Source organism: Pongo pygmaeus, chromosome 19 (assembly GCF_028885625.2).
Source record: "Pongo pygmaeus isolate AG05252 chromosome 19, NHGRI_mPonPyg2-v2.0_pri, whole genome shotgun sequence".
Taxonomy (NCBI): Eukaryota; Metazoa; Chordata; class Mammalia; order Primates; family Hominidae; genus Pongo; species Pongo pygmaeus.
Window position 1 is genome coordinate 93,117,783 of NC_072392.2, and position 16,888 is coordinate 93,134,670.

Consider the following 16,888-nt stretch of genomic DNA (forward strand, 5'->3'; position numbering starts at 1 on the left):
ACAGAGCAAGACTCCGTCTCCATTAAAAAAAAAAAAAAGTCAATAGCGCCAAGGTGAGAGACCCTATTTTCAACTAATGGGTCTGGCCTCCTTCTCTCTCTCCCTCAGCCTCCACCTGGGCACTTCCTAGCACCCTCCCAGTGCAGCCCCCAGCCGGGGCAGCTCCCAGCCCTCTCTCAATACTACCCACTGTGGGCTGAATGTCAGTAGTGTCCCCCAGCACCTTGGCCTCTTCCTCTGCCTGGCATTGGTAGTTCCCTTATATTCCTACCTCACTCCCAGGCTGCAGACCATCCTTCCACAGCCCTGCCCAGCCCTGACTTCAGGCTCTTCTATCTGCACCCCACCCTCCTCCCATTCTTCTCTGAGGTCATCTGTCCTCCAGACCCTGTTCCCAGCACCCCCTCCAGCCCCAGCCCCCTCCTACAAATTCTTCTCTCTCCCAGTGGATGATCCCCAGGTTCACCCCAGGTTCATTTCTAAACATCACAGAACAAACTGTTTGAACTAGCCAAGGTCACATTCAAAGCTATTTATTCTTTTTTTTTTTTTGAGATGGAGTCTTGCTCTGTTGCCCAGGCTGGAGTGCAATGGTGCAATCTTAGCTCACTGCAACCTTCACCTCCCAGGTTCAAGTGATTCTTCTGCCTCAACCTCCCAAGTAGCTGGGACTACAGGTGTATGCCAACACACCCAGCTAAGTTTTTGTATTTTTAGTAGAGACGGGGTTTCACCATGTTGGCCAGGCTGGTCTCGAGCTCCTGACCTCGCGATCCGCCCACCTTGGCCTCCCAAAGTGCTGGGATTACAGGCATGAGCCAGCGCCCCTGGCTGGCTATTTATACTCTTTCCCCAACTCTGTCCCTGAGGAACCTTCTCCCCTCACTTCCCCTGGAGTTCCCTCCGGACAAAACACACTCACTTTTATCTTGCTGATACTGCGGCCTGGGGAACTGCTGAGCCAGTGTCTTGCACAGGTTCCTTTGGCTGAGGATCGAGGAAGGCCTGCCAAAAGCAAGCTCACCCTGAGGTCCCCGGGGGAGAGGGCACCTTGGTGGGCAGAGCCTGAAGGAAGCAGTAGCCAAGGCCGTGTGGGGCTCTCCCAATGCCAGGGAGGTCCCAGCCGAGGGAGCTGACCCTGCTCTCTCTGTGCCCCCTGCTGTCTCCCAGGTGGGCCCTGCACAGGATCCCTCTTCACCCTGTCACCTCCCTTTAACCCTACCAAGGCTCGGATGGAACAGGGGGAAGGACCCAGCTCTTTAGTCCTGAGATGAAGTTGCTGAGGTCCAGACTGACCAGAATGCACAGCCACCATTACTGCTTCCCCCAGACACCCCTCAAAACCCAGAAAAGCACGCAAGGCAGGTGGCCCCCAGACCCCAGGCCTGAGCTCCTCTGCCCCCCTGCCTGCCCGGTGCCTCCACTCTCCAGGTCCACTACCAGCCACTGAGCCACACTCCCTGGACCAGCAGCAGCAGCAGCAGGAGGGCCAGGGCCAGGCCAGGGAGGGGCAGGGTGGCTGCACTGGCCCGACCTCATTGCAGCCCCACAAGCTCAGTGATGGGTGGGGCCTGCACCATGAATTCCTCATAGCGACGGAGAAACAGCTGGAAGCGAGCCAGGTACGAGTCCTCGTTGTACGGTAGCTGCTTCTCACGGAGGAACTGGGACACCACGGGCTTCACCTGGTGGAAGATGGACAGGAGAGGGCCTATGAGCAGGGGCTGTGGGCAGGCCCATCATCCCGTCGGGGGAGGGAGGGACGTCATCTTCCCACCCCCAGTTCCTATCGGCCTTGTTCCAAGATTCTCCAGAGGAGCAGAAGGGCTTAAGTCAGAGAATTCTTGTCCCCAACCCAGCAGAAGAAAGGAGTGGCTTCTCCCCGACATCCAGAGATCCCGACTGCGTGACAGCCCTCCTTGGCACAGGGGGATAAAAACCAGAGCTCCCTTTTACCAAGCACCTACCGTGTGCCAAACATTTCAGATATATTTCTCCATTTCATCCTCAAAGCCTGTCAACATAAGCCCTTCTACTCCCATTTTACAGAAGAGAAAGCTGAGGCCTAGAGGCATTCAGTTCACTTGTCCAGAGTCGCCCTGCTAGTAAGAAACCTGGGTATCGCTGATCTAAAACCCATGCTGCTGTGGATACACTGGGCTGCCCTTCCTGGGTGACCTCTGACCAGGCCAGTAGGGGGACTTGGAGTTCAGGTGAACCCTGAAGGTTTCTCCCTCCCCTCACCACCATTTTTTTTTTTTTTTTTTTTTTTTTGAGACAGGGTCTTACTCTGTCACCCAGGCTGGAGCGCAGTAGCACGATTATGGTTCATTGCAGCCTCAACCTCTGCAGACTCAGGTGGTCCTCACCTCAGCTTCCAAGCAGCTGGGACCACAAGCGTGTGCCAATACACCCGGCTAATTTTTGAATTTTTTGTAGAGATGGGGTTTCACCATGTTGCCCAGGCTGCTCTCAAACTCCTGGGCTCAAGCAATCTGCCCACCTCAGCCTCGGAAAGTGCCAGGATTATAGTGTGAGCGACCCCGCCAGGCTGAAGAATCTTCCTTTCCACCCTCTAACAGGCCCTTTATTCCAGCACCTCCAGCCCAGCCCTCGATTACCTTCAGGCACATGTTATCAGAGAGCCTGGGGAAGAGGTGGTGTTCCACATGGCAGCTGATGATCGAGTGGCCGAACGCCCAGTCCAGCACGGGCAGCCGGGCCAGGTTAAGCACCCCCAGGCTCATCATGTGAATCCGGCGGGGCTTGTTGTCCCGGGAGAACATGGGCAGTCCGATGTGCTGTGACAGACATGTGGGTCACGCCGGGCAGCCTGGACCTCCCCACCCCACTCCAGGTGTCCTGGGACCTCATGCTACCCAGAGGGTTCTTGTGTCCCCCACCTCCCATGTGGGGGGACCTGGTAGAGGGGCTCCTGGCCCAGCTCCGATGACGACCCTGTCTGTTTTCTGCACTGAGTCTCATCCATCTCTGGGCCTCCCTCCCCATCTGAACAGTGAGGGGCTTAGCCTGGGCACCTCTCAGGTCCCGTGGTTCCCCAGTGCTCTCAACTGCCAACCACTCAGTCTCATCACACCGTGCCCTTGCCTCGTCCTGGAGAGACCCTTCCTGCTCTGTTCACCAGTCAAGATCCTACTCATCATTCAAGGTCAAGTTTAATAGGCAGTGTCAAGTCCTTCCTCTGCCAGGTGCTGTCCTAGGTCAGGAACTCAGAGGTGACCAGGAGCTTCGGTGGGTTCAGGACAGGACACAATTATGGGATTAAGTAATTAAGTAGTTAACAGCAGTTGTGGTAAGTGCTGGACAAGGAAGTACAGGAAGCTCTACTCTGAGGCCTTCCCTCGGCAGGGAGCAGGGAGACCTCCCTGTGGAAATGACGCTGGAGCTGAAGGCTGAGCCCTGGACTCCCGTGAGGAATTCCGTCTACAGTTCCTCCATCTGCCTCGGGGCAGGCACTGGGGCCTTTATTTCCTACTGCTTGGCATCCGCGTATGGAGGGAGGCATGCTGACTATGTTGAGGAGAAGCTCGCTTCTTTTTTATTATTATTATTATTTTTTTTTTTTAGCTGGAGTCTCACTGTGTCCCCCAGGCTGGAGTACACTGGCGCAATCTTAGCTCACCACAACCTCCGCCTCCCGGGTTCAAGCGATTCTCCCACTTCAGCCTCCCAAGTAGCTGGGATTACTGGTGCTCGCCACTATGCCCAGCTAATTTTTGTGTTTTTAATAGAGACAGGGTTTTACCATGTTGGCCAGGCTCCTGACCTCAGGTGATCCACCCACCTTGGTCTCCCAAAGTGCTGGGATTACAGGAGTGAACCACCGCACCCAGCTGAGAAGCCTGCTTCTTACCTGAAACCAAAACTCTTGAATGATCCTCGGAGCAGGGGGTGGTCGGGAGGGGACCACTTACCACAACTGCTGTTCATTACTTAATCCCATAATTGTGTCCTGTCCTGCACCAACCCGAAGCTCCTGTTCACCCCTGATTTCCTAGACCTAGCATAGTGCCTGGCAGAGGAAGCACTTGACACTGCCTGTGAAACTTGACAGTGAATGATGAGTAGGATCTTGACTGCTGAGAGGGCAGGAAGGGTCTCTCCAGGATGAGGCGAGGGCACAATGTGATGACAGCCAAGAGGGAGGATGCCTCATCCTTCAGGTGGCCCCTCTCTCCTCAACCTAGAGTGCAGCCTGCAATCAGGGCCCCTGGAGAATGTTCCCCTTAGCTGCCCAGCGCCCCAGGTTGGGGTGGCCTCACCTGGAAGATGTTGACGTGGAGGTAGGCGTGGGCCAACAGGGATCTGGTGAGGAACATGCAGCCCAGGGCTGAGCTGGGGTTCTTGAAGCCTGACACGTTCAGGAGCAGCCAGTAGTGAGAATAAAGGCCCAGGGAAATCAGGGCCAGTGTCCGCAGGGCCGTCCCGAGCTCCACCTTCCTCAGCCGCTCTGCCATAGAGGGAAGGGACAGGCAAGGCTCAGATCCATGAGGAGCGGCTCCCTGCTGGCTCAAGCATGCTAAGGCAGTGGCAGGGGCTAGGTGTGTTCAATTCATACCCACAACAGCCCTGAAAAGCAGGGTATCCCATTGTGTGGATGAAGAAACAGAGGCCAGGCTCGGTGGCTCAAGCCTATAAACCCAGCACTTTGGGAGGCCAAGGCAAGCAGATCACTTGAGCCTAGGAGTTCGAGACCAGCCTGGGAAACATGGTGAAACCCCATCTCTATCAAAAATACACAAAATTTGCTGGGCATCGTGGCGCACACCTGTGGTCCCAGCTACTCAGGAGGAACCTGCCTCCCAGGCTCAGGTGATCCTCCCACTTCAGCCCCCTGAGTAGTTGGGACTACAGATGTGTGCCACCTGCAGTAAGCTGAGATTGTGCCACTGCACTCTCCAGCCTGGGCAACAGAGCGAGACTCTGAAAAAAAAAAAAGAAAGAAAGAAAAGAAAAGAAAAAAGAAAAAGAAACAAAGAAAGAAACAGAAACATTAAGCAATCTGACCAACGTCAAGCCCTGGGATTCGAACCCAGATCTAGCTGCCCCATCGCCCCTGCCTCCCTCCACCATATGACATCGCTCTCCTGATATCAAAGCTGATAACATGAAGTATTATTTGAGCAAGGCATCTGCAAAGCATTTTTTTTTTTTTTTTTTTTTTTTGAGACAGAGGCTCGCTCTGTCGCCCAAGCTGGAGTGCAATGGTGAGATCTCGGCTCACTGCAACCTCCGCCTCCTGGGTTCAAGTGATTCTCCTGCCTCAGCCTGCCAGGTAGCTGGGACTACAGGCGCCCACCACCATGCCCAGCTAATTTTTTGTATTTTAAATATTTTGTATTTTTGTATTTAGTTTCACCGTGTTGCCCAGGGTGGTCTCAAACTCCTAAGCTCAGGCAATCCACCTGCCTCGGCCTCCCAAAGTGCTAGGATTTACAGGCGTGAGCCACCACGCCCAGACCCTGCAAAACATTTTTATACTTAAGACCTCCTTTTCTTTCATACCATACTTGAGGAGCAGGTACAGGACCCGAGGCTCAGACAGGTTAAGTTATCTTCCCATGGTCCCCAGCTAGTAAGCGGCAGAGCAAGACTTAGCTCCGGGTCCAAGGCTCTTTCTACCCTGTCATGCTGTCTCAGCAAGTATCTATCGGGCCTTCCTCTATAAGCAGCCTCCATGAAGCCAGGCAGGGGAGGAGAGCAGGGGAACTAGGTCCATGCAGGGCACTGCAGGCCGGGCTCTCATGGCACTCACCGACAGCCACCAGTGGAGTGGCGATGGGGAGGAGGAAAGGAGCAAGGAACATGTAGACATAGCGGTCGAGGCAAGGCAGCCTCCACGTGCTGGAGTCCCCCAGGCCCACCACGTTGGTGTAGGTATGATGCATCTTGACGTGCCCGTGCGTGGCGTGCTCTGCAGTGAAGGCTGTGCACACCTAGAGGAGGGAACCAGAAATGACACGGGTCCGTGTCAGGCACAGTTGAGCAATGCAGGACCTTTGAGAGCCCGGAGAACACCCCCACCTCCTCAAACCCTGCATGTCCAAGGCCGTCCTGCCTTACAGCCCCAGCTAATCAGCTTTGACCATCAACTCTCAGGTATCTATGACCACAGAGTGGCAGCCAGTCAATACAATCGCGTCCGTTTGACGAGGCTCTGCAAAGCATTTGGGGGTGGGAGGCTGGACGCCTGGAGTGCCAGTCTACCAGTGACTGCCCAGGCAATAAGTCTCAGAGGCTGTCATGATTGGAGGCACTGCAGGTGATGATCCCGGCATCCAATGCAATGATTTTGTGTGTGTTTCTCTTAGAAGCATCTGCTCCTTCATAACACTGAGCACTCTCAGCCCGGAGCAGCAGCCAGGAGGGGCTGCAGGAGTGGTCTGAGAGTGCAGGGACACCATCCCTTGACCAGACCACAAGGTGGGGGCGGTGCCCTGGTGGGGGCCGAGAGCTTCTCCCTAGAGGTGACTCTTCTCCAGTATGGATCCCCAGTGGGATTCTCGGAAGCCACTCTGAGCAGCAGCACGTGCGCTCTGACTCCTAGGAGAGCAGTCAGTCTGGAACGCAAAAGCCACACTAAGGTGTTTCTTAAGCAGATACATGCAAATGGTATGCAGATGTAAGCCTCTTCCAATATTTTATCTAGGACAGAAAATGTGCCTAATTTTATTGAAGATGCTGCCTGACTGTTTCTGGAACAACGTGAAAAGTTTCCCAATACCAGTCACTGCAAGCCAGGAAAAGACAGCGGAACACCCCCGCAGAGGGCTCACTGCACCAGGCTCAGCGCCCTTCACTCGCACACTTCCTGAGGGCGGTGGCGGATGACCACATGCTGCTGAGTTAGTTGGAAAATGGATGGTCCTGCTGAAAAAGATTATTTATTTTATTTTTATTCTGTTTTGAGATGGAGTCTCGCTCTGTCGCCCAGGCTTGAGTGCAGCGGCGAACCTCTGCCTCATGGGTTCTTGGCTCATGGCAACCTCCGCCTCCCGGGTTCTCCTGCCCCAGCCTCCCGAGTAGCTGGGACTACAGATGCCCACCACCATGCCTGGCTAATTTTTGTATTTTTAGTAGAGACAGGGTTTCACCATGTTGGCCAGGCTGGTCTCGAACTCCTGGCTTCATGTGATCCACCCACCTCGGCCTCCCAAAGGGCTAGGAATACAGGTGTGAGCCACTGCGCCCAGCCCCATTTATTCTTTCATGCAGTTGTTTGTTTACATAAGCATTGTCGGACCCCTGATGGTGCCCAGCACCATGCTAGGCCTGTGGGGTTCCCAGGGCCTTGTGCCTGGGGGAAGGAAGAGAATGCCATCAGCGCCATTCGATGGGCTCATCGCCGACTGTACGGGACCCGCTCCCATCAGGATAAGGTGCTCTCAAGGGCTATTCTTGCTGTGGCCCTCACCAGGGTCCCTCTCTCATCCCAAAGGTGTCTAAAACATGGCTGTATTCACACAGATCCTGCCCCAGAGCCAGCCCAAAGAGTTCCCTGAGGACTTGCACCCAGAGACTTGTACTCTCCTTGAGCAAGACTGCCAGGTGTAGCAAATGAAAATACAGGATGCCCTCTTAATTCTGAATTTCAGATAAACAAAAAATACTTGGAATATTTGGGATATACTTATACAAAAATATTGGTTGTCTGAAATTCAAATTTATCAATGTGTGTTAGGCCATTCTTGCATGGCTAAAGAAATACCTGAGGCTGGGTAGTTTGTAAAGAATAGAGGTTTAACAGGCTCAGCATTCTGCAGGCTGCACAGGAAGCTTGGTAGGGAGGCCTCAGGATGCTTACAATCATGGCATATCACAATCGTGACAACAGTGGCAGAAGTCCACGGGGAAGGGGAAGAGGGAGCAGGCAGTGACATGATGAAAGCAGGAGCAGCGAGACGGGGATAGGGGTGCCACACACTTTTCAATAACCAGATCCTTTTCTTTTCCTTTTTTTTCCGAGTCTTGTTCTGTTGCCCAGGCTGGAGTGCAATGGTGCGATCTCGGCTCACTGCAACCTCCACCTCCCGGGTTCAAGCGATTCTCCTGCCTCAGCCTCCTGAGTAGCTGGGATTCTAGTCGCAAGCCACCACACCCAGCTAACTTTTTATATTTTTAGTAGAGACGGAGTTTCGCCACGTTGGCCAGGCTGGTCTCAAACTCCTGAACTCAAGTTATCCACCCGCCTCGGCCTCCCAAAATGGTGGGAATACAGCATGAGCCACTGCGCCCAGCCTAAATGACCAGATCTTTTGAGAACTCACCGTCACTCTCACCAAGACAACACCAAGGGGAGCTGCCAAACCATTCATGAGAAACCCCTCCATGATCCAGTCACCTCTCACCAGGCCCCACCTCCTCCTCACTGTGCAGTAGCAGCAGCAGCTGGCCACTGGGGTTACTGAATTTGCTGGCAAACTTGGGTTTATCTGCCTGTAGACAAGTCTCTCTCACACCAACAGAACTACCAGTACTTCCAAAACCAACTCACCTGATCTGCAACTCAAAGGCATTTTTTTAAGAAAACCACCAAAAAAAAAATTAAATATTACATTTCATCCTGAGATTTAGGTGGGACAAACATCAAAATCATATCACTGGACTTTTTGTATTTTACCTAGAAAACCTACTACTGAGGTCCATGGAGCCCCAGAGGCCCCCAGCATTCTGAAGGGGCTGCTCATGCTGTGGGAACCAGCAAGAGTCTGGAGAGAGGAACAGAAGCTGTGCAGATCCAGCCCGGAAGCCCTCCTGCCAGACCAACGCTGCCCCTGCAACGTCCCGCAATCTGTCTTTCTCATCCTGGTCATTCCTGCTGCCCACCACTCGTGCACCTCTTCCTCCTCCCCACAGATACCACCCAGACAACCGCCACATACACCCTCCTCCTTGAACCCCATCCCTGCCCGTCTGTCCTTACCATCTCTCACCCTGCCCGTGCCAACACCTTCGTCCCATCTCCTGCCGTGTCTGCCTCAAATCCAGTAGAGTGACACAGTTAAAACCCAAAACTGCATCATAATTTCACAATTATGGTCTTAATCCTGTAGTGTACTGTTTGTTTAAAAACTAAAAGAGGGGCCAGGCGTGGTAGCTTATGTCTGTAATCCCAGCACTTTAGGTGGCCAAGGCGGGCAGATCACTTGAGGTCAAGAGTTCAAGACCAGCCAGGCGCAGTGGCTCACGCCTGTAATCTCAGCACTTTGGGAGGCCGAGGCAGGCAGATCACGAGATCAGGAGATTGAGACCATCCTGGCTAACACGGTGAAACCCCGCCTCTACTAAAAATACAAAAAATTAGCTGGGCGTGGTGGCAGGCACCTGTAGTCCCAGCTACTTGGGAGGCTGAGGCAGGAGAATGGCACGAACCCAGGAGGTGGAGCTTGCAGTGAGCGGAGATCCCGCCACTGCACTCCAGCCTGGGCAACAGAGCGAGACTCCGTCTCAAAAAAAAAAAGAAGAGTTCAAGACCAGCCTGGCCAACGTGAGGAAACTCCTACTAAAAATACAAAAATTAGCAGAGCGTGGTGGTGCACGCCTGTAGTCCCAGCTACTTGGGAGGCTGAGGTAAGTGAATCACTGGAACCCATGAGGTGGAGGCTGAAGTGAGCCGAGATTGTGCCACTGCACTCCAGCCTGGGCAATACAGTGAAACCCTGTCTCACAAAAAAAAAAAAGAAAAAAAAAAAAAAAAAAGAGGAACATATTAGAGAAGAACATAGAGGAAGAGACTGATAACCTCCAGCCATCATCTTCCAGGAGGAAATGGGACATCTGCAGAAAGGGGCAGGACAAAGACCTCTCCCAATGCTTTTTGAATTCTGAATCATGTAAACACATTACCTATTCGAAAAATAAGTTAGTTTTGAAAACTACCAACTTAGATTACCACCTTTGGCCACAAAACCAAGTTCCAGGTCCTCTGCCTGCCACACGCCCCCATTCCCCTCTCCAGGGTCCCCATTGGATTCTGGTGACCCCTGATTCCTGAGGGTCCCCCATGCACTGTGCTGCTTCCCACAGCCTTTATCCATACATTTGTTCTGTCTGAAGCCACCTTCCTGCTCCTTAGTTTGGCCAACTCTGTCCTGATAGCATCTCCCCTGGAAACCTTCCCTGGAGTTTCTCAGCCCTGCATGATTCACATTTGGGACTCAGGCACTTTTTGTGTCAGGGACTGTCCTGTGCACTGTAGGACATTTAGCAATGTCCCTAGCCTCTACACACTAGATGCCAGTAGCATGCACACGCACACACACCCCAGTCTTTTTTTTTTTTTTTTTTTTTTTTGAGACAGACTTTTACTCTGTTGCCCAGGCTGGAGTATATGGAGTATAGTGATGAAATCTTGGCTCACAACAAATAATTGTTGGCCGGGCACGGTGGCTCACGCCTGTAATCCCAGCACTTTGGGAGGCCCAGCACTCACCTGAGGTCAGGAGTTCAAGACCAGCCTGGCCAACATGGTGAAACCCTGTCTCTACAAAAATACAAAAAAAAAAAAAAAAATTAGCTGGACATGGTGGCAGGTGCCTATAATCCCAGCTACTAGGGAGGCTGAGGTGGGAGAATCACTTGAACCCTGGAGGTGGAGGTTGCAGTGAGCCGAGACTGCATCATTGCATTCCAGCCTGGGCAACAGAGCGAGACTCACTCTCAAAAAAAAAAAAAAAAAAAAAAGACAAAGCAAACAACTGCTAACCCTTTCCTTGCAGCTGACCACATTAACTCCAGAGAAAGAAAGTGAAGATCATACTGGTGGAGGGTGTCAGGATCAGGCCCTCCGTTACGGTCTGCGCTGTTTCGTTTAATCCATATGCTGGCCTCACGAGGGAGGTCATGTTATTTCTCCTGTTTATTAGGTGAGGAAAGTGACACTTAGATGTTGAATTAAGTAACTTGCTCAAGGTCAGGGCAGCCAGTGGGGCTGGGAGTTCAACCATGGCTTCAAAGGCTGGTCTTGAACTCCTGACCTCAGGTGATCCTTCCACCTCGGCCTCCCAAAGTGCTGGGATTACAGGCGTGAGCCCCACTGTCCTCACCTCCACCCTGTGTGGCAGACAAGACCAGCACCCTCCTCCAGCAGTGCACTTGCCTCACCAATGTCAGCCAGACTGGGGAGACTGGTCTACCCCTTCCCCCACACTTGGAACTGGACCCTCCCCAGAGGGTAGCTGGAGAGCACCTATGGGATGAAAAAATCAAGATGCATCCCACATAGGTCAGTCGGAGGCTTGAGTAATAAACTACTCGGGCCCTGTTCCTCAGCCCACTGCAGTCCACCAGGCAGGTGTCACGACACGAGGCGGGAGCCAAGCCTTCCCTCCCCAGCTTCGAGGGGGCTTGCAGGCCTGAACCTGGTTCCCTAGACAACTGCAGGGTCATCGTCAGCAAATATTGATGGAAGAATATTGCCAAGAGCTCAAGTCTGTGCCAGGAGCTGAAGAGTCAAAGAGGCAAAGATGAAGCCACTGGGCTTACGGGGACAAGACAGCATTCACAAGCAGAATGCAGCCCTGAGGCTATCTGGGTATCTTGAGCGTGCTGGGTTTCTGGTGGAGCGCTCCAGTAGAGAAGCCCAGGAAGGCTTCTCAGAGGAGGCGTCCTTGGCCTCCTGCGTTCATTTGGCACACATGATAGCTATTGTGTGGGTGTAACACTTTGGTGGGTATCAGATTCACCTGTGGAACTTGGTAAAAACACAGTGGCCCGAGTCCTCTTCTCCAGCAAGCCTGGGCCTCCAGATCATTCTGCTACACACCAAAGTTTGAGAACCACTAGGTTACCTCTGTGCAATAAATCCCTTACAGCCAAGCAGTCCCAAAGTCTCAGTACCTGCTCCTCATCCTCAGCTGCCTCTAGGCTCCTGGTACTCAGTACAGCTTTTTTCTTTTTCTTTTTTTCTTTCTTTCTTTTTTTTTTTTTTTTTTTTTTTGAGACAGAGTCTTGCTCTGTCTCAGCCTCCTGAGTAGCTGGGATTACAGGTGCATGCCACCACGTCCGGCTAATTTTTGTATTTTTAGTAGAGATCAGGTTTCACGATGTTGGTCATGCTGGTCTCAAACTCCTGACCTCAGGTGATCCACCCGCCTCGGCCTCCCAAAGTGCTGGGATTACAGGTGTAAGCCACTGCGCCCAGCCTCAGTACAGCTTTTTAAAAAATCCAAACATAGCTCATTCTGCCCCTATGACCCAGCATTATGACACAGTCCATGTCACCAGCACAGCCCCATGTCTCCCTTGCCTCTCTGTGGATTACAAACTTGGCGGGCAGCTTACCCAGACTCCAGAGCCTGGCTGGTGTCTTAGAGTCTGGCCGAGACCAATGCTCAGGGCTCCCTGGGAAAGGAATTGTCTTGAAATTGACCCTGAGGATCAGAAGCCTGTCTGTTCCTCTTGTCTTCAGCACTTTGATGTGTGTGCTGGTGAGAGAGGCAGGCGAGGGGAAGAAGCAGGGGATAGTGCTAGGTGAGAAATGCTTCATCCACTCAGCTGAGTGGATAGTGATGATATATGTGTGTGTAGACAGTTATATAAAGTTATATAACTTTATAAAAACTTAATAATTGAGTTAATTGGTCACAACAAACAGTCCTTCCAGAAAAGAACTGTTTCTGGTCCCAGCTTTCCTATTTATTCATAAGGTGTGGCCATTCATTTATTCAGGGGAACCATCACCTGGGTGGCCAGGCGACAGTCCCCCTGGAAAGGAGGAGGGAGCAAGTTCAGCAGAGGAACTGGGGAGGCCTGAAGACCAGTCAAGAGAGAAAGACAAGCTGGTCGAAACTTTTGCCTTCCTGGGCTTGCCCGAAGGTAAGAAGGCCAAGGTCGAACTGGGAAGGGGTGGAAGAAGGGAGAGCAAGGGTCAGGTGAGGTAGGTACTTCCTGGAGCTGACCCCAGGGAGCAGGGGGCTTCTCAGGAAGGCTAGGCCATGGCCAGGCATCAGAGGAGCATCATCCGGAGTGAGGATGCTGCCCCTTGTGGACACTGGGCCCCTCCTCCCCCTCCCCTTCTGTCTGTGGGTCACATTTTAAACCCTGACTGCAAAATCTGGAGGCCCCAGTGGTTGTAACTGTGGGCCAAGACAGTGGCATACTCATCGTACAATTCTCTACCCATGGGGTGCAAAGACCCGCTCAAGGGCTTGGAGAAGCCCTCAGACACGCTGTAGTGCATACTGCACCAGTGGACCGGCATACCATCAGCTGCAGCGGCCTGCCCCCGTGGGCACATGCACAGCCGGACACACCCGCCTGCTGGAACAGAAGAATGAGGTTGCCACACGGTCCCAGCAGCTGCCCACATCCTCCTTCTCCCAGGCTCACCTCCACAAAGAAAAGCAGCCAGATCTTGCTCCAGCGTTTGGACTCAGTGAGGGCCCCATGAGTGGCCAGGTGGCTGCCCTTGACAGTGAGTGTGTAGTGGCACACACCCAAGACGGTGATGCCCGATGCAAAGACCAGGGCATTCTCCGAGCGCAGGCACAGGAACCCTTCGTGGAGAGGAGGAAGGAGACGGGTCTTTCTCTAGCTCTGGGTGATCTGGGCCCAAATACCTCAACCCTTACCCTGGGAGCCCAGGCTAAAGTGAGCTAGGCTCTGGGGGCTGCCACTGGCCGGAGTGAGGCAGGTCCCACTGTGGCCTGAGGGGGACCAGGACTGCCCCTCCAGTGGTCCTGACTCTCCCATGCCTGGTCCTGACTCTCCCGTGCGTGGTCCTGGGCCCCCAGCCAAAGCAATGTTGGGGCCTCAAGTACCATGGGTGTTCCAGACCAGGAAGGGTCCAGGGGAAACTCCCACCCCCTCCCCACTGACCTGGGTCCCCAAAGAACACCGTCTCCCTTCCCGGGGGTGGGGGGGGCACCTCATCACTCCCGGCCACTCCCCCGCTCCTCTCAACTTTCCCTTCCACCACCCTCCTGCCATCAGACCCCCTCCCTCCTCCTGCGCCCCGCTCTTAAGGGACACAGGGCAGAACACCCCAGTCCAGACTCTCAGGTTCGGGGTGTGACCCTCCATCCTTGGGTGCGAGGCCCCGACCACCTCCGCCTCCCTGCCGCCGCCAGTCCACTCCGCACGGCTGCACTCCCACCGCTGCTGTGGCAGACCCCTCGCCGCCACCTCCGCCGCACCCCGCCCCCACCCGCAGCCCGGCCGGGGCGCCAGGTCCCCGCGTTCCTCACCTGCCGGCAAGGCGAGGAGGCTGAGCGCGAGGATGGCGCAGTCCACGCCGTGGCGCTCCCACCAGGAGCTCGTCCTCACCACGTCCTGCACCAGCACCTCCAGCTCCCGCAGCAGCGCCTCGCCCCCACGGGGCGCGCTCCGCGCCGGTTCCATGGGCTCCGTGGGTTCCATGGGCTCTGTGGGCTCGGGCCCGACGCGCACGGAGGACTGGAGGACTGGGGCGTGTGTCTACGGCGCAGGCGAGGCGGGGCGGGCCGGGGCGGAGTCACGCGCCGCCTGGGGACACCCGCCCCCGGGGTCAAGGTGCGAGACACCCTGGCTCCTCTGCTGCGCGCGCTGGCGACCCAGGCCCGGCTCAGGTGCGCGACCCTGGCAGGCGGCATCAGAACCGCCGCGGAGGGAGGAGCCGGGCCGATGCGCTGGGAGTGGCTGGGCGGGGAGGCGACCCTGCGGTGAGACCCAGCCCCAGGTAGTAGGGACGGAGGCATCAGGGGCACGGAGACCCCAGTGGAGACACCCCCCACCCCCGCCCCGCCCCGAGGGCCTTCCCTGACCTCCGACCTCAAATAACTCCCTGAGTTCCCTCGGTCCCTCAGGTCTGTCCGAGCATTCTCCTCCCTCGACCCTGACTATTCGTAGTGGCACTGAGCAGCTCCCCTAGCACGTGACACACATGACACATGCTGTCGTCTGTCTCTGCCAACAGACGGGACCCTCAGTGCCATAGAGGCGTCCTCGTTTTGCCCAAGCTCTGTCTTCAGTACCTAGGGCAATGCTTGGCACAGAAACATCTGGGAATTCCTAGGGCAGAAAGTTCAAGGACTCCCCACTCCCCCTCCCCGTGGGTCAAGGAGTGAGAGGTCCCCTCTGAGTATGGCTTCAGCAGAGGTGACCCAGGGGAGCTGGCTCTTCAGCCCAATAATGTTTTGGGTGAGAGGGGTAGGTGCAGGGAAAACACATCCAGAGGTCATCGTTCTGGGTGGGCAGGCAGACCAGCCGGGTCCTGCTGCCATTCCACTCCCTCAAGAGCACCCAGGCCTGAACCCAGGGCCAGGGCCTCAGCCAAGCCCTCTGAGATGTGGGAGCCACGCCTGTCACATCCCCTTCCCATCAGCCCAGGCCCCCACCCTGCACCGCTGGAGATGGCCTTGGTCCTCAGGGGATAAGCTTCTGTCCTCTACAAACTCCTCTTCCCTGCTTCTGAATACCCTTTCTCTTTTCTTTTTTGTTTTACTTACTCCCAGTTTCATGAGTTAAGGGATCTGGTATGGTGAGGACAGTGGCATCTTTAGCAGGAGACCCCTGGGAAAGAGAAGTTGGGTGGGGGGGGTAAGGGAGAGACAGTCAGGGATCCTAATGACATTGATTCCTTTTGACTCCTTCCTGGTGTTTTCCTTCAGGAATTCTTTTTTTCTCTCTTTGTTTAGAAACAGAGTCTCGCTCTATCACTCAGGCTGGAGTGCAGTGGCACAATCACAGCTCACTGCAGCCTCGATTTCCTGGGCTCAAACGATCCTCCCCCTCAGCCTCCTGAGTAGCTTGGGACTACAGGCACACACGGGGACTACTAAGCCCCGCTAATCATGAATTCGTATGAGCTTATTCCTTTAATTCTCTATCAAAGAATAAGATTTATTTACCAGCTCAGTATTCTAAGGGACTGACAATTTAATAAACCAATTCTCACCAAGTGCGCGTGCACATATGCCTGCCCCGCAGGTTATCATTGACTTTCACACGCTGATGAGGTTTTATGGATTCCTCACACCCCTCAAGGATGGCATCATCTAAGGCCAGGCGTGGTGGCTCACACCTGTAATCCCAGCACTTTGGGAGGCCAAGACAGGCAGATCACTTGAGGTCAGGAGTTCGAGACCTGCCTGGCCAACATGGTGAAACCCTGGCTCTACTGAAAATATAAAAATTAGCTGGACATGGTGGCGGGAGCCTGTAATACAAGCTATTCGGGAGACTGAGGCAGAAGACTCGCTTGAAACCAGGAGGCAGAGGTTACAGTGAGCCAAGATCGCACCATTGCACTCCAGCTTGGGGGACAAGAGCAAAACTCCATCTACAAAAAAAAAAAAAAATAGGATGGCATCATCTTCATTTAATCAACGGAGGCCCCAAGAGATGAACTGATCCACCCAACACTCCACAGTTAGTAAATGGCAGAATTAGAGCTGAATCCAGGAGCTTCTCCAAATGCAATGGTCTCCATGAGAGATTTTCTTTTTTTTTTTTTTTTTTTTTTTTTTTTTTGAGACAGAGCCTCGCTCTATCACTAGGCTGGAGTGCAGTGGCGCGATCTCCACTCACTGCAACCTCCAACTCCCTGGTTCAAGTGATTCTCCTGCCTCAGCCTCCCGAGTAGCTGGGATTACAGGCACGCACCACCACACCCAGCTAATTTTTGTATTTTTAGTAGAGACAGGGTTTCACTATGTCAGCCAGGATGGTCTCGATATCCTGACCTCGTGATCCACCCGCCTCGGCTTCCCAAAGTGCTGAGATTACAGGCGTGAACCACCATCTTAAGAGATTCTTAAGACAGATAAGGAAGAGTCACCCTCCTCCCTCCCTTTCCCACTCTACCCTCAAATCCCTCCCTCTCTAGCATACTACAGTTTTCAAGGAGGGGATATGTATAATTTGTAAAAGCATACATGATATTAATATC

General features: G+C 53.9%; 1 protein-coding gene across 1 annotated transcript; it reads right to left on the bottom strand.

Moving 5' to 3' along the window:
• Positions 1-424: 424 nt before the first annotated feature.
• Positions 425-14,429, bottom strand: FADS6 (fatty acid desaturase 6). The gene is made up of 6 exons (XM_054456313.2): positions 14,208-14,429; positions 13,351-13,517; positions 5,777-5,957; positions 4,284-4,471; positions 2,622-2,801; positions 425-1,685 (listed from the first exon to the last, which is right to left on the bottom strand). The coding sequence occupies exons 1-6, from the start codon at positions 14,377-14,379 to the stop codon at positions 1,536-1,538; spliced, it is 1,038 nt and encodes a 345-aa protein (XP_054312288.1). The 5' UTR covers positions 14,380-14,429; the 3' UTR covers positions 425-1,535.
• Positions 14,430-16,888: the final 2,459 nt, after the last annotated feature.

What these genes read in the sequence shown, in the direction of transcription:
- FADS6 (XM_054456313.2), bottom strand. Translation starts at nt 14,379, where the DNA reads ATGGAACCCACGGAGCCCATGGAACCGGCGCGGAGCGCGCCCCGTGGG. An exon ending in GGCTGCTTTTCTTTGTGGAG is followed by an intron (nt 5,958 to 13,350) that starts GTGAGCCTGGGA and finishes TCCCTCCTCTAG; the next exon opens with GTGTGCACAGCCTTCACTGC. An exon ending in TCCACGTCAACATCTTCCAG is followed by an intron (nt 2,802 to 4,283) that starts GTGAGGCCACCC and finishes TGTCTGTCACAG; the next exon opens with CACATCGGACTGCCCATGTT.